This window comes from Uranotaenia lowii, chromosome 2, assembly GCF_029784155.1.
Source record: "Uranotaenia lowii strain MFRU-FL chromosome 2, ASM2978415v1, whole genome shotgun sequence".
Classification (NCBI taxonomy): domain Eukaryota; kingdom Metazoa; phylum Arthropoda; class Insecta; order Diptera; family Culicidae; genus Uranotaenia; species Uranotaenia lowii.
In genome coordinates this window covers 151,444,612-151,469,564 of record NC_073692.1, presented here as the reverse complement: position 1 = coordinate 151,469,564, position 24,953 = coordinate 151,444,612, and the positions used below count along the sequence as shown (strand labels likewise).

At 37.9% G+C, this 24,953-nt stretch overlaps 1 protein-coding gene across 1 annotated transcript in view; it reads right to left on the bottom strand.

The window, feature by feature from the left end:
* Positions 1-537: 537 nt before the first annotated feature.
* LOC129741965 (medium-chain acyl-CoA ligase ACSF2, mitochondrial-like) overlaps positions 538-24,953 on the bottom strand; it is a 32,029-nt gene continuing 7,613 nt past the window's right edge. Inside the window, exons 2-9 of the mRNA XM_055733798.1 lie at positions 11,628-11,844; positions 11,435-11,563; positions 10,931-11,160; positions 10,511-10,873; positions 9,671-10,451; positions 2,015-2,241; positions 1,595-1,957; positions 538-1,342 (exon numbers count right to left, since the gene is read on the bottom strand). Coding sequence (XP_055589773.1) covers positions 538-1,342; positions 1,595-1,957; positions 2,015-2,241; positions 9,671-10,451; positions 10,511-10,873; positions 10,931-11,160; positions 11,435-11,563; positions 11,628-11,844 — 3,115 coding nt within the window. The remainder of the gene's footprint in view (positions 1,343-1,594; positions 1,958-2,014; positions 2,242-9,670; positions 10,452-10,510; positions 10,874-10,930; positions 11,161-11,434; positions 11,564-11,627; positions 11,845-24,953) is intronic.

The following is a 24,953-nucleotide window of genomic DNA, read 5'->3' as shown; positions in this document are numbered from 1 at the left end:
ATACACATAATATCTCAAATAATACTGTTATTCGTAATACGGGAATGAAAACAAGAAAAAATCGTAGTTTTAAACCCGGCTGTTATGATGCGCACATTTTTCATATTGTTATCGTGATTTCTTAAAACTGTTCATCAAACATGCCCACTTTTTATATACCCAATGATAGATATTAATCTCTACAATCGATTGATATGCTTTTTATGTGGTTAATACTTATAAGGATAACAAAAAGTGTATTCCAAAAAGCGAAATTTTCTATGAGTTTATCAATAACAAAAGATTCTTTTTAGGTACCAAAGTTGTTCACTAGTATAAGCGCTCTACCCCACGGTGTGTTTTCTAGCTATAAATACCATCAACATCAATCTTTAATATTATTTCTATTGAGTAAGACGTTAATGATGATTCATGAATCGTCGTAAACGTTCGATTCTGTTTAAAAATAAATATTACATATCTACAGTGAATAGTTGACAAGCTCCTATATCATTTGAAGGAATGGTTCACAATTAAACATTCAGATAACATCTCAATTCACGATTGTTTTGATTCTTTATTAAACATTTCGAGCAGTTTAAACTTTTGAATTTTCCCGGAAGTAGTTTTCGGATACTCTTTTATCACCCTGATGTACTTCGGTACCTTGAAATGTGCCAAATTTCCTTTGCAATATTCACTTATCTCAGCTCGTTCGATCAAAGCCGAAGGGTCCTTCATCCGGATGTAGGCACAAATTTCCTCGCCCATCCGCTCGTCCGGCACTCCGATGCAGTGCGTTTCCAAAATGGCGGGGTGGGTGTTGAGGAAATTTTCTATTTCTTTCGGGAAAACATTTTCCCCTCCTCGAATAATAACTTCCTTGATACGACCCACGATTCTTCCGTACCCATCTGGATTAAAAATAAATTGATCTCCGGTCCGAAGCCACTTGTCCACGTCGATGGTTTCCTTCGATTTCAGATCGTCCGCCCAGTATCGGAGCATGGTTCCGTAACCACGTACCCAAAGTTCACCAGGAGTACCGAAGGGGACGATGTTTCCATCTTTGTCAACGACCTTCGCTTCGTAATGATCGGTCATGTGGCCTACGGTGTTGAGTATGTTGTCCCGAGAGTCCCCAGGCAGGGATTGGAACAGAACGGCCGAGGCTTCGGTCATTCCGAATACCGTTTTCACTTTGCGGACTCCTAGCACCTCCAGGATATCTTTGAAGAGCTGAGGTGAACAGGTTGCGCCCCCGGTTACGGCCTGATCTATTTTAGGCAGCTCGAAGTTGGTTTCCCGAACCTTGTTGATAAAATCTACGTACATGGTGGGAGTTCCGTAGATGGTGGAACATCTGTGAAATTCGAAAAAATTGTATAAGATCAACTGAATAGTTAAAACAGAACGAGCTTGCGTGTTAGTTTAAACAAGCAATTGCATATCTTCGTGAGTGTTGTCAGAATGGTGCATTCGTGCGGGAAAGCTTGATAACAATGTATTATTTTCTGTAACCCACCTTAAAATTTCAAACGTTTAGAATTATCAAGAAACCAATTTTTCCTGAACACAAAGAAGATGACTTGGAATAATTTGAGCTAGTCCATACTTCTCTCTGACGATGGTTTTCAATCCCTCCAAGGGACTGTATCGGCCACTCGGTACTACCAGGGTCGTTCCGTGAGTTAGGGCGGCCATCAAACCAATGACCATTGCGTAGGCATGAAACAGAGGCACCTGGAGGCAAACACGATGATCCTTCTGGTCGAACTCGTTCCTCTTGGCAACGTGAATACCGTTATTCACAAAACCATAGTGGGAAACTAAGGCGGCCTTAGGATTTCCGGTGGTTCCCGATGTGAACTGAAGATTTACTCCCGTGTCGGGAGAAATTAAGCTCTGCAGAGAGTCAATACGGGATACGTCTTGTTCGGATGGCAGTTTGAGGAGATTGGAGAATGAAATGGTTCCCCTAAAATGAAAACATAAATTTATAAATTGAAAACTAGGATTTAAGATAAAAACCTACGGCAGTTGAGAACCGGATTCATTTTCCATGATCACCATCTTGAGGGATGGAAATTTCTGAGAGTTGAGCGTCTCGCCGACAGTGGTTTTCATTTCCGGAATTATCTGGCTCAGCATGTCGTAGTAGTTTTGGGCGTGGTTCCGTTCCGCTGCGATGAGAGCTTTAACGCCAACTTTTGCTAAGGAGTATTCCACTTCCGGTACTTGGAATGCCGGGTTAATACCGACCTGGAAAATTTTAGATATTAACTTGATTTAACAAATAACTTCTCACAAGAAAGTTTGTGCAAAGAACGGACATTTGAAATTGATCTGAAAATTGACAAGAAATATGAAGCATAGCTATCTTAGCCAATTTGTTCAAAATCCAAAGATGCCAAAATGTGTCAAATTACATCAACTCCCCAATCCACCATAGTAATTTGTTTCTGATACAATTTTGACGGTTCCTTATTTGAAAAGTACGGTTTTTTCAACACTTTTTTTCATTGTTTTTGGTCATCATCTTAAAAAATTTCTAAAAAAATATCCTCGTGTGCACAACGAATAACTTCTAGCTGCAGCTTTCTTAGAACCTATGTGAAAAGTTTTTAGAGCATTTTGTAGCTGGTCTACGATCTACGTCTTTTTTACAAAGCATGTTTTTGATTTTGTTCTTAGACTTTGAATAACGTAAAACATTTCTTTTTGTACCTGAATATTTCTGAAAATAATATTTGAGTTACATTACAGGTTTCTAAAACTCAAAATTTTGAGCAAATCGCTCGGAAAACAATAGAAATATATCTGTTTTGGTTAGGAATGTCAAATTAACACCCCAGAAGCTCTAACGGGTAGTAATTTTTGAGACAGATGAGAGTTAACAGGTTCGTTGCCATAGGACCCATATTCGGGTGACGGATGTATTTCCTGGGTGGCACCGTCACATCAAAAATGGGTGACGCACTCTGACTCTAACTCAAGCCAGACGCTCAGTTTCATCATGCGTTTTAAATCTTGGAGTTCTCTCTCCCTCTACTTTCACGCTTCGAGAAATGAGCGTGGCGACGAACGTGTCAAAACAGAATCATTTTCCATATTTGTGAGATCTAAAATAGAACAGCATTACTAGTTGTAACAAGTCCTAATTTATGCGAATTTTCAAACTACATTTTTAGGCTCCACATTTCTTTCTCTTTCTGCGGTTTTGAATCTATTGAGTTTATTCATACTGGAATGTAGCCCAACTGATCTGATTGCTAGCTATATAGATATTAAGGAGGTCAGTTGTGCTAGTGATTGCTAAGCTTCGTTGGTTTGGTTTGCTCATACTCATGCTTTTCCTGGCGAGAGAGCAAGGATTGCCATAAAAGCCAATAGATAACGGATAAATAAAATAATGGAGGATTTGTGTTTTACGCAGAGTGGCCACAAAACCGGAAAAAGCTGGAAAACCGTGAAAATACCAGGAATTCAAAATTGCACCGGGAAAACCGGAAAAACGTGAAATCAGAATAAAACCCGGAAAAATGAACAAAAGGAAACCAAAATTCAGTGTTGGTCCCAAGTCTTCAGTATGCTTTAAAAAAAACTCAATTTTCAAAGGAACCCAGATTTTAAAACTGTATCGAAGAATGATTTAAGAAATAAAAAAAGTCAATTAAAATTTGTTTAATTGTCGCATCTCATTATAATTATAAAAAAAAACTATTAATCACTTTAAAACAAGTGAATGAAAGCTACATTTTAAATTCGGAAAAAATTTACAGAAAATCAATTTTTGTGACGTGAATTCACTCACCCAGCTGGATTCTAACCGATTTCTAAAAAAATCTAAAGTCGACTCATCATTTTCAAAGAAGATTTTATTTTTTATTGATATACAATGTTGAAGTTTCTTCATAAAATTTAAAATTTTCCTTTTTAGTGACGTGAATTCACTCGTTTGCGATTGTTGTCGTTCGTTTTTTCAAAACAGTACCATGGGATATAAAAAAAATCTTTTTTCTACACAATGAAGCAGAATTTGTTGGCTTCAAAACGTTTAAAAAATTAAAAAAAAAAAACTAACCATATTTTAATTTAATTATTTTTTAAAAGTTGTCCACGTTTACACGTTATCCAACAAGAAATTGATTTTCAAATTAATATGAAAAATGTAGATTTTTTTTCCTTTTTCGTTGCTTTATTTGAATTATCAAAATTATTGGAAGATTGAGATTTTTTTTATACGAGAAGGGATAAAAATCACTTATGAGCGGTACAAGTGCGTGGAATGTGTCTAAAGGTTTAGAATAAGGTTGCCAGATTTTTTTCAGCCTGTATCTTGGTTATTTTATATAAAAACCTGGTAAAATCTGGGCATTTGATTTCTTATTGTCGACCAAAATCCGGACAAATTTGGCCAAGACCCAGAAAATTCTAAACAAAAAAACTTGTAAAATATTTTTTTATCAAAATCTGTACAAACATTTAGGCTTCCAAAGAACCTTTCATGATTATTTTTAGAGAACTTGTTAGAAAAAAATGTTTTGGACGCATAAATTGACAAATTTTACAACATAGTTTGATTTATGAGTTTGAATTGAGAAAGAAAATAAGAATAAAGCCGGGAAAAATCACTGATTGAAGAAACTGATCACAAATTTCTGAAATTATATATGGATTCTGAATTCAGTGTAAAGAGTTAAGAAACAGTATTGCTAAATTCGAGATTCATCCGATTGTGTATCGCAACTTTATTTCGCTATGAAATTAAACAGAAATTTTATTCTATTTTTTGTTGGTCTACGAATTTTGATTTTACTACCATAAATTTAATAACTATTATTTTGAGTACCTTTTCCATATCTTTTTTCTATTAAACATTCATTTCAAAATTAAAATTCCTTAGCTAAAACATCACACTGAGTGAATATGAATTTCAACCAATGTATCATAAAACTGAGTCGATTTGGGGTCATTTTTTATTTTCTCAAACTCAGGGGTCTCAAAAGTTTCGTTTTGATTCAAAACTCATTCATGATTTTAAGCAGAATTTTGTAGAAACGTTCACATGAACAATTTAGAACTAGGTTTCTATGGGAAAATTGAATTTTGTTCTAAAAGTGTTTAGAATCCTCTAGAAATATTGCCAACACTCGAAGCTATTACCTTACAAGAAGTCAAAGTAATTTTGATCATAATTATCTGAGGTGATCGTTAAAATAGTTTTTAAAGAAACGATTCATCAATCATTGTTTTTGCATTATAACTCCAAAGTTCTCATGGCAGGACTTGAAAATCAAGATCCCAATTTAGAATTGTCATTGCGAAAATTTGAAGTTAAAAAAAATTGGTCAACGATTTAAACAGTCTAGAATTTACAGTTTTGGTAACTATTAAACAGCATATCAAAATTTGAGATGAAAAATAAGAACGTTATAAGTCAAAACACTTCCATAATTTTATGCAGAATATTTAAGTTTACAACTTATAGGTCTGTGTGCAAAATAGAATATTTTGTGTAGCGGATTAAAAATAATAATTACGAAATAATAACATCTCTGTCAAAGGTTCAAAATTTTAAAGAAAAAACAGAAGACAAATTCTTTGAGTGTAAAAAATCCAACCGTACCTCTCTAACAAAGAAAAGAAAGCCGCATTGAGAGACATCATGAATGTGTGTGAGAGAAAGCGAAAATCGAGCGGCTGTAAACTAAGAAGAGCATTCTCTGCAATGATCTAACACGTTCGTCGCCACGGCACCCATATTCGGGTGACGGGTGTATTTCCTGGGGGGCCCCGTCACATCAAAAAGCGTGTGACGCTCTCTTACTTAAGTTCACCGCTCAGCTTCGCCACACGTTTCAAATATGGGAGTTCTCCCTCTTTGCTTTCTCTCTCTGAAAATTTCTTTGGGCCCGGCTAGTAGAACTACCAAAATGAGCGTGGCGACGAACGTGCTAAATCGTATATGGCATCCCAGTAAGCGCGTCCTTTTAAAAATCGACAGTGCATGCAAAAAATTGAGAGTTGAGTCACCGAACTTAGAATAAAACGGTTAATTTCGGCGACACTCCAAAGAACGCTATTATTCTCATTCGGTTTGTCCTGCCGAGATACCTAGAGGCAACGAAGACGAATGCGTACATGCGAAATCAGTTTGAATCGTACACTCGTATGGTGCAGTCGTAGCAGTCGACTTCTCAAGCAGGCAAACACGCGTCTCGAAGGGAAACATACAAACACGATTCGGATTGTTTTCGTGTGTTTTTCTGGAGGGCGTGCCTTAGATATTTCGTGGCACTCACTCAAGGCACGCGTATGGTGTGTTCCTCTCTGCCGATTAGATGATGCAAAATCGTTAGAGAGATCGTTACGATTCCTCTGTCAATTTGAGTTACCTCTCTGCCGATTCATGTTTACTGGGAATATTCTCATTCGGTTTGTCCTGCCGAGATACCTAGAGGCAACGAATACGAATGCGTACATGCGAAATCAGTTTGAATCGTACACTCGGACCCGGACTGTGTGCTCGCGCTTTATCCCCGTCTTTTTTATATGCGTGCTTTCAATCGTAGCAGTCGACTTCTCAGGCAGGCAAACACGCGTCTCGAGAGGAAACATACGATTCGGATTGTGTTCGTGTGTTTCTCTGGAAGGCGTGTCTTAGATTATTTTGTGGCGCTCGTGGTGTGCTTCTCTCTGTCGATAAGATGATGCAAAATCGTAAGAGAGATCGATACGATCCCTCTGTCGATTTGAGAGACCTCTCTGTCGATTCACGTTTACTGGGATAGAGAGCGTACAAAAAAAAACGAATGAGCATCCCGTTAACGATTGTTGAGACGAACGGTCGCAGCCGCGGTCTTGCATTCGAGAATCCAGAATATGGCTGAAAAACGACACGACATTTTGTTCTGAAAAATCAACATAATTTTAGTTTCTTATGGTTTTTGTGCCAGTTTCAGTTGATTGATTGGTTTGCAATGCCATGCCATACCGCTACTCAATTGCTTACAACTTTTAAGCCTAATAACATACAAAGTTACAGTCTTTGACTAAATTGTTCAGCGGAAAATAACCATTAAAGAATTTATAAATTGGTACAAAACCGTGAGCAGGCTTGGTTCTACAGAAAAAAAAATTGGGGTTGATAATTCTAAATTGAGATCTTGATTTTCAAGTCATGCCATGGGAACTTGGGAATTATGATGCAAAAACAATGATTGATGAATCGTTTCTTTAAAAACTATTTTAACAATCACTTCAAGTGTTGGCAATATTTCTAGAGGATTCTAAACACTTCTAAACAAAGGATTTGTGATCTTTCAAAAATAACCATCCATTAGTTATGGGGTATTTTCATTTTAACGTTTCATAAGACGGGTTATTTTCAAGATCTTGATGGTTACTGGTATTTTCATCATAAAAGGTAAGTATAAATAATCAAACCATGCCTTAAAACAAGTGTTCATTACTACTATAATTTTACTACAATTTTACTATGATTTTGAAAAAATAAAGGGTGATACGGTCTAAATTTGGTCAATATCGACTTTATGTATTTCTTTCAATTTTGCATTTAAAAAACCTTAACACCCCTCATTTAGAAGGTGTGTGTATAGAATATTGCTCCTATTTTGATTTGGGAATTTACTCTTCAGTTATCAAAATGCCGTCCAATGAAGAAGAGCACTCGCACGCGAAGCTGGCAAAATCGCTAAAAGTTGCCAAATCAACCGTTACAAATGTAATTAAAGTGTTTGGGGAACGTTTGTCGACAGCCAGGAAATCTGGATCGGGAGGAAATCGAAAACCGGAAGCCGCTGAGACGAGAAAGAGAGTTGTCGGAAGTTTCATGCGAAACCCTAACCTCTCTCTCCGAGATGCCGCAAGTAAGCTCGTCTCAACCGTGCATCGAGCCAAAAAACGAGCCGGACTATCGATTTACAAGAAGGTAGTGACTCCAAATCGCGATGATAAACAAAATACTACGTTCAAAGCGTGATCCCGGAGGCTGTACACGACGATGCTGACGAAGTTTGACTGCATGGTAATGGACGACGAAACCTACGTCAAAGCCGACTACAAGCAGCTTCCAGGACAGAAGTTTTAGACCGGAGTAGCAGATATTTTCAACCACAGGAAACTGTCAAAGTTCGCGAAGAATTATCTGGTTTGGTAAGCCATCTGTACCTGTTGCTTGAAAAGCAGCATTTTCATAGCTTCCGGGACTGTCAACCAAGAAATTTACGTGAAGGATTGTTTGAATAAACGTCTGCTGCCTTTCCTGAAGAAACACGGTTGTTCCGTACTGTTTTGGCCGGATTTGGCATCTTTCCATTACGGTAAAAAGGCCATGGAGTGGTACGCCGCCAACAACGTGCAGGTGGTTCCCAAGGACAAGAACCCTCCCAACACGCCAGAGCTCCGCCCAATTGAGAAATACTGGGCTATTGTCAAGCGAAACCTAAAGAAGATAAAAAAACTGCTAAGGACGAGCAGCAGTTCGAGGCAAACTGGCTTTCTGCGGCGAAGAAGGTGGACAAGGTGGCTGTACAAAATCTGATGGCAGGGGTTAAGCGTAAGGCCCGGCAATTCGGATTTGGAAAAGCGGAAGTCTAACTGAATATTTTTCCTGAATTTTATACTAATTAAACTTGAAAAAGAAATTTAATTTGATTTTTTATATAAACGATTTCACCGATTCAAACGCGTTTTTCCTTGACCAAATTTTGACCGTATCACCCTTTAAATATGATGCATTTATGAACAATCCTCTGAGAATATTGAATTGATTGAACGCACTTCAGAATGATTTTGAATTCCCAGAGACATGAATTCTGTGAACTGTAATGTAATGACCCACTTCGTATTTGAAACTTATCAAGAAACGATCAAATATAACATTTGGTTCATTTGAATACTTTCGGTTCTTGAAATGGCCATTATGAGGACTGAAGATTTTTTTTTATTTATTTGTGACACTTGTGACACAACTGATAAATAGAAAACATTATTTAACACACCGTTTTTAAATTTTTGGTAAACATAATTTTAAAACATCCATCAACAATTTTTTCTATCATTTTGAGAAAAGGTGATAAAATCCTTGAATAGAATCAAGTTCGTCTTAATGTTCAATTATATGAATGTGATGAAACAAACAGTTTTATGCCAAACAGTGATAAACAATAATGTGTTATTTTTGCATTTCCCCTGAATAGCCGGGATTTCGAAATGAATACCTAGATTTTCCCGGCTCGTATACATGCCGGAGAAATTCTGAAATGCTTAGTTCACAAGACTGATTTGATACTTTTAACCAATACACAAAAATTGAAAAACCTGTTTTGATAAGGATAAAGTAGGGATTCTTACAGATTCTTTATTCTGATTTTTGGGCTATACAGCTTTGACTAAATCGGCAATGAAAGAGGGTACGATTTCTTCCAAATATTTTAGGATTGCATAAAGTTCAATTTATACCTATTTTATTTGTACATAATAGTTGAAAACATGTTACAACTTACTCCGTTTGATGGTACCGTTTGAAAAGCTTTTGTTTTTAGACAGTGAACATAAAAAAAAAATTAAAAATAAAGGATCATCGTATATTTGTAATCTCCACACACAATATTTAACTTTAAGAAGTCACCTAAACTAAAATATTAACATTGCGTCATTCAGTCTTAAACCGCTGCAGCAGTTTAAATTTTTGTACTTTTCCGGACGTCGTCTTTGGGAATTCCTGAACGATTCGTAGGTACTTTGGAACTTTGAAGTGGGAAATTTTTCCCACACTGAACTCTTTCATTTCCGATCGTTCAAATGTCTCAGTTGGATCCTTCAGTCGAACGAAGGCACAAATTTCCTCTCCCATGCGCTCATCGGGAACTCCAATGCAATGGGTTTCTAAGACTTTAGGATGCGTATTGAGGAAGTCTTCTATCTCTTTGGGATAAATATTCTCTCCTCCCCGGATAACCATCTCCTTGATGCGGCCAACAATTTTTCCGTAGCCATCGTCTCTCAGTTGGAATTGATCCCCAGTTTTGAGCCATTTATCGGCACCGATCGTTTCTGTGGTTTTTTGTTCATCATCCCAGTACCCCAACATGGTTCCATATCCTCGAACCCAAAGCTCACCGGAAGTTCCCATGGGGACTACAGACCCTTCTTGGTTGACAACTTTGACTTCGTAGTGATCCATCACGTGACCTACAGTCTGAAGTACGTTCTCCTTCGATTCATTGAACAGTGATTGGAACATCACACAAGTGGTCTCTGTCAAGCCGTAGATGGTCTTTACTTGTCGTACTCCTAGAGTTTGCTGAATGTCTACGAAAAGTTGAGGAGAGCAAACGGCACCTCCAGTTACTGCGAGATCAATTGGCGGCAGTTTGACTCCACTATTTTTCACTTTGTGTACCAAGTCAACGTACATGGTTGGGGTTCCGTATATAACCGAACATCTGAAACGCATTGATTAAAGCTTATCAAATTTGTGTTCAAAACAGTGGTTCGATCTTACTTTTCCTTAACGATTGCCTCCACAGATTCCTCGGCCTTGAAGCCTGGTCCCGGAAGTACCAGCGTCGTTCCGTAGCTCAAAGCTCCCATAATTCCGGCTACCAATCCGAAGACGTGAAAAAATGGCGTCTGTACGCACACCCGATGCTGCTTAAGGTTGAGCTCGTTCCGAAATCCAACAGCAATGGCGTTATTAACAAAACCATAGTGCGATACCAAAGCACCCTTCGGTTGACCCGTTGTTCCGGATGTGAATTGAATATTAACCCCACTGTCTGGAGATATTTGACTCTGGAGGGAGTCGATGCGAGTCAGATCAGCTTCCGAGTGTGCCTTCAGCAAATCATCGAATTTTATTGTTCCTCTAACGAAATGATAATTCTTCAAGTGTATACTAAAATCGATTTGACCAATTTCTTACGGAGGTGGTGAACTACTAGGTTCACTAGCGATGATAACCGACAAGAGATCGGGAACATTGGAACTCTTAAGTTCTCCTGGACGACAATCGGCTAATTCGGGGGCACATTTTGTTAGCATCTCGTAGAACCTTTGCGTTTTGTACTGTTCGTAGGCAATGATCGCCTTGACGCCAACCTTTTTCAATGCGTAATCAATTTCCGGTACCTGATAGGCTGGATTAATTGCCACCTGTATACACGAAAGATATAGTTAGATTCTTGGTAGATTCAAGGTTAGTGGAATACGTACATGCGGAGGATTATCAAATATTTACACAAAAACACATCACATTTAACACGTAAAACATCAAACGCGTTTTTTTGGTATATGAAGTACTACTATGTGTGCCTAGAATTTATTTATGGGTAAAGAAAAATTTAAATGTTCTATATTGTACCATTAGTTTATCCAATTGTGAAGCCCATGCAACAAAAGTATGATAAAGCAGTTTTCTTGAACTTACCGAAATCATCCCGGCACGAGCTGCCGCTAACGTTGACAGATAGAAAAGCATTCCATTAGGGGCCCAAATACCGACACGATCACCTTTCTCAAGCCCTAGCTGATAAAATGATGCAGCTATTCGATCCACCTGAAAGTACGAACGGTTTATGATCAAATCATTTCAACGTTGAACTTCTAATTCTCCAATTTACCTTTTCCAGAACTTGCGAATAGGTGAGCCGGCGGTTTTCGTGGCACGATACGATGGCTTCATTGTTGGGATACTTTTCGACCGCCAGCTTCAGGTGCTGACCGACGTTTCGATAAACCAGCGGTTCTTTTCCAATGTGATGAATGTAGCTTTGGCCCCGTTCCGAGGCGAGTATTGAAGAGCTTCCGGAAGCGGTCCGGGCTGATAGGTGGATAAATCTGAAATATAAAGTCAATATATATGTATGTTTACCTCAACTGATAGGTAATAAGATAAAAACAAAAAAAAATGGACGGATGACTAGTTTTTCTAGCATTCAACTCCACAAATCCAGAACTATTTTGTAACGACAAAAGAAGAAATTGATATTTGTTCCGGCCTCAACAGAGCATAAACTTTTTACCATTATTGGGTAAAAATCAATCAAATTTTGCACAATTTCTCATTGATGTGTATTGATTACATGCTGTCAAACTCGAAGTCGTGTTTTTAGATTCAACGAAAATGGAAGTGAACCAATGCGAGTCGAGAGAACAAATTCTTTCCAAACACCTAGAATTTCCTAACCTGTCGCACCGGCAGTTAGGAAAAATGTTGAACATTCACCATTCAACAGTCTCCAGAGTGTTGAAACGGTTCCAGGAGCAGTTGACGTTGGACCACGGCAAAGGAGCTGGAAGAAAATCGGAACCGGAGAACAAAAAGACGGAGAGAAAGGTGAAGCGGATGATTAAAGCAAATCCCAACGTCAAAAGCCGTGATTTGGCTAAAAAGATCGGTATTTCACAGAGCTACGTTCAGAATTAGAAGAAAAGAGCTGGAATACATACATTTAAGGTACAGAACTTCCCAAACCGCGATGAGCGGCAACAATCGACGGATTAAACTCGGGCACGGAAGCACTTTTTTTTTCTTTTTGATAGGAGTTTAACCCGTTAAGGTCATTCTTCCTCGCCTCACGGAAGCACTAAGAGAAGCGGCAAGACCAAGTTCGATGTGGATGATAAATCTAAGAAGAAGAAAATGTCGAAGTTCGTCTCAAAATACACCTAGGTCTTTTTTACACTGATATACGTACCGCGTAAAAAAAAACCGTGTAAAAAAAACCGTGCTAATTGCGGAAAACCGTGTAAAAAAAGACCTTTAAATTTATGCAGCTTTGAAACTTGAAACATGAGACATGAGACATTGAGACATGGGACATTAGACATTAGTCATTGAGACATGATACATGAGACATGAGACATGAGACATGAGACATTAGACATTAGACATTAGACATTAGACATTAGACATTAGACATAAGACATGAGACATGAGACATGAGACATGAGACATGAGACATGAGACCTGAGAAATTAGACATGAGACTTGAGACTTCAGACCTGAGACATGAGACATTAGACATTAGACATTAGACATTAGACATTAGACATTAGACATTAGACATTAGACATAAGACATTAGACATTAGACATGAGACATGTGAGATGAGACATAAGACCTGAGACATTAGACATGAGACTTGAGACATGAGACATTAGACATTAGACATGAGACATGAGACATTAAACATCAGCCATTAGGCATTAGACATGAGACATGCGATATGCGACATGAGACATGAGAAATGAGACTTGAGACAAGAGACATGAGACATTAGACATCAGACATTAGACATGAGACATGAGACATGAGACATGAGACATTAGACCTGAGACATTAGACATGAGACTTGAGACCTGAGACATGAGACATTAGACATTAGACATTAGACATTAGACATTAGACATTAGACATTACACATTAGACATTAGACATTAGACATTAGACATTAGACTCTAGACATTAGACATTAGACATTAGACACTAGACATTAGACATTAGACATTAGACATTAGACATTAGACATTAGACATTAGACATTAGACACTAGACATTAGACATTAGACATTAGACATTAGACATTAGACATTAGACATTAGACATTACACATTAGACATTAGACATTAGACATTAGACATTAGACTCTAGACATTAGACATTAGACATTAGACACTAGACATTAGACATTAGACATTAGACATTAGACATTAGACATTAGACATTAGACATTAGACATTAGACATTAGACATTAGACACTAGACATTAGACATTAGACATTAGACATTAGACATTAGACATTAGACATTAGACATTAGACATTAGACATTAGACATTAGACATTAGACATTAGACATTAGACATTCGACATTAGACATTAGACATTAGACATTCGACATTAGACATTAGACATAAGACATTAGACATTAGACATTAGACATTAGACATTAGACATTAGACATTAGACATTAGACATTAGACATTAGACATTAGACATTAGACATTTGACATTAGACATTTGACATTAGACATTAGACATTAGACATTAGACACTAGACATTAGACATTAGACATTAGACATTAGACATTAGGCATTAGACATTAGACATAAGACATTAGACATTAGACATTAGACATTAGACATTAGACATTAGACATTAGACATTAGACATTAGACATTAGACATTAGACACTAGACATTAGACATTAGACATTAGACATTCGACATTAGACATTAGACATTAGACATTAGACATTAGACATTAGACATTAGACATTAGACATTAGACACTAGACATTAGACATTAGACATTAGACATTAGACATTAGACATTAGACATTAGACATTAGACATTAGACATTTGACATTAGACATTTGACATTAGACATTAGACATTAGACATTAGACACTAGACATTAGACATTAGACATTAGACATTAGACATTAGGCATTAGACATTAGACATTAGACATTAGACATTAGACATTAGACATTAGACATTAGACATTAGACATTAGACATTAGACATTAGACATTAGACATTAGACACTAGACATTAGACATTAGACATTAGACATTAGACATTAGACATTAGACATTAGACATTAGACATTAGACATTAGACATTAGACATTAGACATTAGACATTAGACATTAGACATTAGACATTAGACATTAGACATTAGACATTAGACATTAGACATTAGACATTAGACATTAGACATTAGACATTAGACATTAGACACTAGACATTAGACATTAGACATTAGACATTAGACATTAGACATTAGACATTAGACATTAGACATTAGACATTAGACATTAGACATTAGACATTAGACATTAGACATTAGACATTAGACATTAGACATTAGACATTAGACATTAGACATTAGACATAAGACATTAGACATTAGACATTAGACATGAGACATGTGAGATGAGACATAAGACCTGAGACATTAGACATGAGACTTGAGACATGAGACATTAGACATTAGACATGAGACATGAGACATCTCAGGTCTCATGTCTCAGGTCTCATGTATCATGTCTAATGTCTTAGGTCTCATGTCTAATGTCTAATGTCTAATGTCTCATGTATCACGTCTCAGGTCTAATTTCTCATGTCTCAAGTCTCATGTCTAATGTCTCATGTCTAATGTCTAATGTCACATGTCTCATGACTCATGTCTCATGTCTCATGTCTCATGTCTCATGTCTCATGTCTCATGTCTCATGTCTCATGTCTCATGTCTCATGTCTCAGGTCTCATGTCTCAAGTCTCAGGTCATATGTCTCATGTCTCATGTCTCAGGTCTCATGTCTCAGGTCTCAGGTCTCAGGTCTCAGGTCTCAGGTCTCAAGTCTCAGGTCTCAGGTCTCAGGTTTACTGTCTCATGTCTCAGGTCTAATGTCTCATGTCTCATGCCTAATGTCTTGGGTCTCATGTCTCATGTTTAATGTCTCAGGTCTCATGTCTCAGGTCTAATGTCTCATGTCTCATGTCTCATGTCTCAAGTCTCAGGTCTAATGTCTCATGTCTCAGGTCTCATGTCTCAGGTCTCATGTCTCAGGTCTCATGTCTCAGGTCTCATGTCTCAGGTCTCATGTCTCAGGTCTCATGTCTCAGGTCTCATGTCTCATGTCTCATGTCTAATGTCTCAGATCTCATGTCTCAGGTCTCATGTCTCATGTCTCATGTCTCATGTCTCAGGTCTCATGTCTCAGGTCTTATGTCTCATGTCTCGTGTCTCATGTCTCAGGTCACATGTCTCAGGTCTCAGGTCTCAGGTCTCAGGTCTCAGGTCTCATGTCTCATGTCTAATGTCTCAGGTCTAATGTCTCATGTCTCTTGTCTAATGTCTCAGGTCTCAGGTCTCATGTCTCATGTCTCATGTCTAATGTCTCTGGTCTAATGTCTCATGTCTCAGGTCTCAGGTCTCAGGTCTCAGGTCTCAGGTCTCAGGTCTCAGGTCTCAGGTCTCAAGTCTCATGTCTCAGGTCTAAAGTCTCATGTCTCATGTCTAATGTCTCAGATCTAATGTCTCATGTCTCATGTCTCATGTCTCAGGTCTTAGGTCTCGTGTCTCGTGTCTCGTGTCTCGTGTCTGAGATCTCAGGTCTCATATTTCAGGTCTCAAGTCTCAGGTCTAATGTCTCTGGTCTCAGGTCTCAGGTCTCAGGTCTCAGGTCTCAGGTCTCAGGTCTCAGGTCTCAAGTCCCAAGTCTCATGTCTCAGGTCTCAGGGGTCTCATGTTCCACTTTCTTAGTCTCAGAGCTAAGATTTTCCCAACTTCAAAAAGATTCTAAGTGTTTTCCTTTGAAAAGGACTTAGAATATTTGCTCTCAAAAACCGTGTTAATTCGCGAAAACCGTGTAAAAAAAACCGTGTTAATTCCCGAAAACCGTGTAAAAAAAGCCGTGTAAAAAAAAACCGTGTAAAAAAAACCGCGTAAAAAAAAACCTAGGTGTATCTCGTTTGGCAGGCCATCTGCTCTTGCGGACTGCCTTTCGTGACAAAGGGCACAGTAAATAGCGAGATCTACAAATCTGAGTGCCTTGAGAAGCGCCTTTTGCTGCAGCAGCACGACGAAGCTTCGCTTTTTTCCAGATTTGGCATCATGCCACTATAATAAAAGTGTCCTGGAGTGGTTTGAGGCCAATTCTGTCCATTTTGTTCCACATGACCCGACATGACCCGCAAACCTGTCTGGAGCTACGCCCGGTGGAGCAGTACTGGGCAATAATGAAGTGGGAACTTCGAAAGAGCAAGAGGATAGTCAAAGACGAGAAGGACATGTTGAGAAAATGAAAAAAAAAAAACTGAGAAACTGGTACCGGATGACACTGCAAAGATCAAGCGAAAATGCGTTCAATTTTACACTCAAGGCTCCATCGATCAACATTTCTTTTGATATTTGAAGTAAATGTATGTATGAAGCTACCCCAAAATTTTGGTTTGATTCTTAAATTTATAAGAAAACTGGCATAACATTTTCGGTGTCGCAATAATTTCGTGTTCGCCTTTTGAAGAATATAATCACTGTTTAGAAACGGAACTTAACAAGCTGAACGTTATTGCCTAACGAGAGACTTTTTTAACTTTCACTTTTGTGATTGATTATGTTCAAGAATTGTTGAAAAGGGGTCAATAACAATTTTAGTTTAAGAAAAAAATTTCATTTTAAAGTAAGGATTTATCCAATAATTCGAGAGTTCTGTCAAAGGTTGCCTAAAAAAATCTGTGTTGGACGAAGAAAAAATTTGACTTTCTGTGATATTACCCAAAAAATCTGTGACGGTTTTCTGTGATACTTTTTCCCTTAATTTCATTCAAAAGACATGTAAAATTGAGTTTTTCATTGAGTTTTCCTCAATAAACAATCAAATTTATGATATTTTTCCAATTAAAAATTAATAATCCAATATTTATATTAATGAAAATTTGCTCAAAATTCTGTGAAACTCTGTGATTTTAGCAACCTTGGTTCGGTCTGATCCAGATGTCCAGATTTGGTGGAAACTGCCCTGATCTTGCCCGGACATTGTAGAATATTAATCAAAAAATAATAAAATCGAGTTCCGATAAATTATGATTGTCTAAAACTGAGTTATTGTAATCTTAATAAACGTCCAACAAATTTTGCAAGCATTATATATTTTTGAACACTGCTGATGTGTTTCGATGAAAAATTGAAGTTTTTTGTGTCATTTTTCTCTTAATGGCTATTCCCAGCATAGGAGATTGGGGGGTATCATGGGCCACTTTTTTTCTTTGCTTCATAACTTCTCTTTTATAAAAGATAAAAAGAAAAAAAAATAAATGGAAAGGATTTCTACATTTTTGAGGTATCATTAGGAAATTTGTTTTTTTAATAAATTAATGTCCCCGAGTTCTGACTGTTTCAGAAAAAGTATTTTTTTTCTTTAGATTTGAAAAATGGTCAGGAATCGTGAGCCACCTAATCCAAATTGACTAGATAACGTACAAAGTTTATGAGTTGACTCAAAACTGAAATTTCATATTTCATTTAGATATTTTAAAGAAATTTCAGATGAGAAAATAAAAAAGAGAGTTGTGTATGATCGAATAGTTTCAAAAAGCTGTCTCGCGAACGTTTCGGCAAAATTCCTTATATAGGATTTATGTTTGTCTCTATCGCCTAGGAAAAAATGGACAAATATTTTTCATAACTCTTCATTTGGCATAAGAAAATTTTACAGATGGGAATAACGTATCATAAGTTCTGAATATGTTTAAAAACATATAGGTGGCCTAAGATACTCCACAAAATGTGGCCCACGATTCCCCACAAGCTATGATTTGCAAATTTGTTTCGTTAAAAATTCCTTTTCCACGTAAAAGAACATGATAAAAGCATATTTTTGTTATGAACTGTAGGTTTCCCATCGATGCAATTTGCGGGTGCTTATTTAATTATTTAAGTAATTTGTTTAAGCATGATAAATAAAAGAAGCGTATATAAGTCAAAAATATATAGAAAAATATGCTTACGTAAAGCGATGACGATGACAGTTGGATTGAGATTTTTATTTGAACGCAAATCTGAGATATTCAGAGTGGTCCACGTTACTCCACTTTCCACAACATTTCTACACTCAGGCAAATTCTTATTATAATTTTCATAAGATACGTCTTATGAACCGCTTTTTAGAATGCAAAATTGTTCTCCATAAGAGTCTTATGAAATTCTTTTAATTTTCATACGAAATTCTTATGAGAAATAGAAAAAACAGCATTGTGAAAAATATTGAACACATTCATTCCGTTAGTCATCTGTTTCATCGTTGTTAAACAAAAGCACTTGAAAATTACCAGTTGTAAAGTTACTGCTTTTTTTCAACAATTCATGCGATTTTGATCTTCTAAATAAATGGTAAGTTTTAATTGCAGTTTATTTATTGTAGACGTTCAATATACTTGTGAACTCAAAAACATTTTTCGTTTACTTTTCAGTATGTTGACAAAACGGGAAAAAGCACCAAATTGAAGTACTGGATGCGGCGAAAAAAACCTCAAATTTCAAAGATTTTTCTTATGGCGCCAGTTCATAGGAGAATCTTATGGCATACATAATAATATTTTTCTGAGTGTATGATTTTTGAGACCCTTCCCTCTTGAAAGTAGGGAAGTAGAAATGAGGAAAGGGGGCTCTCTTACAATTTTTTTACATAAATCGAAAATAAGCAATTATTTTATTTTTATTTATTTACATAGTATTCCGTCTTACGACATAACTTGACGAACATAATTCCTAAAATTCACTCGGTCCATGGCAACCGTTCTCCAATTTCTCGGGCACCCCACGTTCATCAGATCACGCTCCACTTGGTCTAACCACCTCGCTCGTTGCGCCCCCGCTCGTCTTGTTCCTACCGGATTCGTGGCGAACACCTGTTTTGCAGGACAGTCATCCGGCATTCTCGCAACAAGTCCCGCCCAGCGTATCCGGCCAGCCTTCACCACCTTCTGGATACTGGGTTCGCCGTAGAGTCGCGCGAGCTCGTGATGCATCATCGAAAATAAGCAAATGGAACCAAATTTGGGATGGGATGGTATTAGGGTACACGAAATGTATTCATATTTGGCATCCCTTCCTCTATCCAGTTGGCTGATTAGAAGAGAGAAGGGAGGCTTTCACACAATTGTTTGTATAGTTGAAGAACACATCGAGCAAATGGAACCAAATTTTGTTTGGGAGTGTATAAAGGGTTATACGGTCAAAATTTGGTCAAGGGAATACGCGTGTAAATCGGTGAAATCGTTTATTAAAATCAAATTAAATTTATTTTTCAAGTTTAATTAGTAAAAAATTTAGGAAAAATATTCAGTTAGGCTTCCACTTTTCCAAATCCGAATTGCCGGGCCTTACGCTTAACCCCTGCCATCAGATTTTGTACAGCCACCTTGTCCACCTTCTTCGCCGCAGAAAGCCAGTTTGCCTTGAACTGCTGCTCGTCCTTAGCAGTGTTTTGATCTTCTTTAGGTTCCGCTTGACAATAGCCCAGTATTTCTCAAATGGGCGGAGCTCTGGCGTAATGGGAGGGTTCTTGTCCTTGGGAACCACCTTCACGTTGTTGGCGGCGTACCACTCCGTGCCCTTTTTACCGTAATGGCAAGATGCCAAATCCGGCCAAAACAGTACGGAAAAACCGTGTTTCTTCAGGAAAGGCAGCAGACGTTTATTCAAACACTCTTTCTCGTAAATTTCTCGGTTGACAGTCCTGGAAGCTATGAAAATGCTGCTTTTTAAGCCACAGGTACAGATGGCTTGCCAAATCAGATATTTCTTCACGAACTTTGACAGTTTCATGTGCTTGAAAATATCTGCTACCTTAGCCCTTCCTTGTGCCGTATAAATAAAACTCCTGTCCCGGAAGATGCTTGTAGTCGGCTTTGACGTAGGTTTCGTCGTCCTTTACCACGCAGTCAAACTTCGTCAGCATCGTCGTGTACAGCCTCTGGAATCGCGCTTTGGCCGTAGTATTTTGTTTATCATGGCGATTAGGAGTCACGACCCCTTTGCCGGCCTCTTACAAAGAATTTAATACCTTAAATCCACTGCTCGTCCCTCAAACTCTCGTATACCAATTTTCATCTGAATCCCATGTATAATAACGACAATATCGCGTCTTTTAAAATTCTCATGTGCAATAATGTGCAATGTGCAATAACGTCAATATCGCGAAAACATTATTTGTCTTGTATGGACGACCCCCTTCAGAAGGGGTTATCCGAAAATCTGAAAACATTTTTCATCCTTCCTGGTCCTAATGAGCATCCATGCCAAATTTCAGACCTCTAGCTCTTAAGACGGCTGAGTCTATAGAGGAAAAACAAACAAACAAACATACAGAAATTGCTTTTTATATATATAGATTTTAAACCCCTCTGTTTTTTCATCGAGGATATGAGAAGAAAGGAGGGAGGCTCCTATATAATTTTTGCACAACTAGAGAACTTATATAAGAAATGGAACCAAATATCTTTTGAAAAGGATAAGGCTCGAGACATGGTTATATTATTAATTAAGACACCACTCTTCTTCTATTGAGTAAGTAGGAAGGTGATAAATACTTATAAAAACACAGTAAAAAATTCAGATCTTGAAAAACAAAATTGAATGATAAAGTTTTTCACTTAATGAGATGAAAATATCTTTGTTTTGCTTTTCAAAACTCAAGCTTCAGTTCCCATTTAAAAATACTTTCTTGGATTTGATAATGCCTACAAAAAACGAAATTTTAATAATTTTTCTTAATTTAATTTATTTTTAAAAGTTGCAAAGCACACCGGGTCAGCTAGTTTTTTTTATAAAAAACCATCAATTTTTTCGAATTTTGTCTTGATTTATCATAAAATTATCTTTATTTCCTTCTTAGAAAGTATTTCGATCAAACGAATGGTTTTAGAGATACACGTATTCTTTCACTGTCTCATTTCTAGTTCATTCCATTTCGACAAAGCACTTTTTATTGTAGCAAAAAGGAAAAATTTTCCGTTGGTTTGATAAACGTGCCGTTTCTAAACCTTTTCCATTTCGAATGGCCAGAAAAATTTTGTTTTCTGAACTGAATCAAAGCAATCGAAAGATTCCTTTTAATTCAACCACGGTAAATGATAAGTTCATATACCAGTATTCAGGGATGCCATTCTCTACCGAGAAAAACGGAGAACGGAGAATAAAACACCCCCGTGCGATAACCGCAATTCACCCGGGTGAGATTTTTTGTTCCTCTCCACAGATTATTCGCACCTCGGTTTCGAAAGCCACACACACCTAATTCCAATAGCTACGGCGTGCGACAATTTGTCACTGTAGAGCACCCCGGTGACAACACACGACCGACTGGTTTAAGCCACGAAAAAGCAAAGACAAAAACAAACACGATGGTGTGCATAATAATAGCATCAACAAACGAAGAATGTTTCGGGCGAGTGGTTCAGCTTCGAATGTATTGGTAAACGCAACAAGCCAAGCTAGCTGCCGTCGCTGTCGCTCTCCGTGGTGAAAACATTTTTTCACTATAGTGTGTGTTCGCTCTGTCGTGTTGATTAACAGATTCTCTACAGAGGTTTGGCTAAAAATCTCTGCGGTGCGTTTCTGTGAATCTCTACCGAGAATCGAAAACCGAGCACGTCGGTGATTCTCGTTAGAGAAATTGCAAGCCTGCCAGTATTTCGATAGCAACTTACTACCTTCTTCAGTGAACGTTTTCGATTGATGAATGTGTATCGTTTCCCTCCCTTATATTGTCCGGGTTAGGTAAGCTACTACTACTAGGTAGCAAAAACCTCCGAATGCTCGGCAATTGTGCCGTTGTCTGTTTTTTGGGTCTACCTACCCTATTCTGGGTGTTTTCTGGTAGTGCTAAATTGTTTTCTACCCGTTTTTGGGCATTGTCAGGTAAATTATTGTATTTCTTTTTACCTAAGAATTTGAACAACCAAGTGTGCCCTGGTCCGGTGTCTCCGTTTAAGAGATGAACTGATTTTTCATTGAAGATTTCAATGCTTTCAGCAACATCCAATTTAAGCGAATTACTATTCAAAGACCGGATCAGCGAGATATTTCCTCGATCAATAGAGTGACCAGATTCACACATGTGTAAAGCTACTGCAGATCTAGGATTCTGTGAAGGAAGAATTTTCTTCTTTGAGTCAGATCTAGCTATAGCCATGTGTTCCTCGAATCTATCAATCAACTTCCTTTTGGTTTGTCCAATGTACACCTTATCACAGTCGGAACAACTTATTTTGTACACACCAGATCTATGAAGGAGCTCCACTGGATCTTTTGTCGATCCTAAGATGGATTTCAGTTGATTATTAGAGCTAGTGAACACTAGTTCAATATCGAACTTTGTCAACTTCTGTCGCAATTCGACTGCGTTGACACTGTTGAACTCCATGGACCTTCGTTGAAACTCCTTCTGAATAGGATTTAAAGTAGTGAAAGATTTCCGTTGAAGCAATCTTTCTTTCTTCCTTATAATGGCTTGAATGGATCTACTTTGGTATCCATTTTTATTAGCCGTTTGGAAAATATATTGAAGTTCCTTTTCTCTTCCTTCAGTTGATAGGGGAATGGAGTTCATCCGATGGATCATGTGGTGGAACGCCGCCATCTTATGCTGGAACGAGTGGTTCGAGGTGCTCGGTATTACCCTCATGGTGTTTGTCGGCTTTCTGTAGATTTCGAATTGGAATAGGCCATCATCTCTCCTTACCAGAACATCCAGAAAAGGTAATTTCCTGTCTTCTTCTATTTCGCAAGTGAACTTAATATTCTTATGCAAACCGTTTATGGATGTTAGAAGTTCTTCTAGAAAATCTTTGTTTACTACACAAAAAATGTCATCGACGTATCTCCACCATTTTTCGGGTAATAAATCTTGATCTTCTAGAGTCTCCTCCAAATGAGCCATAAACAGTTCACACAAGAATGGAGACAGAGGATTTCCCATTGGTGCCCCCTTTGTTTGTCTATAGAACAAATCTCTAAATTTAAAGAAGGTTTGTCCCATACACAAGTCCACCAATTTCTTGTAGTTTCTAACTTTGAGTTTCCAAGTGCTCCCATTGTGTTGTTGAAGCAACCAATCTTCTAACAGATTAGAAGCTTCTTTAACGGGAACACTTGGAAACAAAGCTGAAACATCAAAGGAAACCATGACCTCGTCCTCTTCTATGCCTCCCGACGCCTGCAGTCTGTTCACGAACTCTAAGGTGTTGGTCACCGATCTCGTTTTAAAGGGTTTTGCCATCCTTTGTAACTCGTTCAGTAACCACTTCGCCACTTTTTCAGTGGGCGCGTTCACTCCCAAAATGATCTCCCTCATCTCATTCCCTGGTTTGTGAATCTTCGGTAGACCTTTGATTCTAGGGACGATTGGGGCAGACACTTTCAGGGCGCCCGGCGCAAACCCTAAGATCGGTCCACAGTCCTTCAGCGTTTTTTCCACCTCCTTAACCATCTCCGGTGTCTGCCCCAATCGTCCCTAGAATCAAAGGTCTACCGAAGATTCACAAACCAGGGAATGAGATGAGGGAGATCATTTCGGGAGTGAACGCGCCCACTGAAAAAGTGGCGAAGTGGTTACTGAACGAGTTTAAAAGGATGCCAAAACCCTTTAAAACGAGATCGGTGACCAACACCTTAGAGTTCGTGAACAGACTGCAGGCGTCGGGAGGCATAGAAGAGGACGAGGTCATGGTTTCCTTTGATGTTTCAGCTTTGTTTCCAAGTGTTCCCGTTAAAGAAGCTTCTAATCTGTTAGAAGATTGGTTGCTTCAACAACACAATGGGAGCACTTGGAAACTCAAAGTTAGAAACTACAAGAAATTGGTGGACTTGTGTATGGGACAAACCTTCTTTAAATTTAGAGATTTGTTCTATAGACAAACAAAGGGGGCACCAATGGGAAATCCTCTGTCTCCATTCTTGTGTGAACTGTTTATGGCTCATTTGGAGGAGACTCTAGAAGATCAAGATTTATTACCCGAAAAATGGTGGAGATACGTCGATGACATTTTTTGTGTAGTAAACAAAGATTTTCTAGAAGAACTTCTAACATCCATAAACGGTTTGCATAAGAATATTAAGTTCACTTGCGAAATAGAAGAAGACAGGAAATTACCTTTTCTGGATGTTCTGGTAAGGAGAGATGATGGCCTATTCCAATTCGAAATCTACAGAAAGCCGACAAACACCATGAGGGTAATACCGAGCACCTCGAACCACTCGTTCCAGCATAAGATGGCGGCGTTCCACCACATGATCCATCGGATGAACTCCATTCCCCTATCAATTGAAGGAAGAGAAAAGGAACTTCAATATATTTTCCAAACGGCTAATAAAAATGGATACCAAAGTAGATCCATTCAAGCCATTATAAGGAAGAAAGAAAGATTGCTT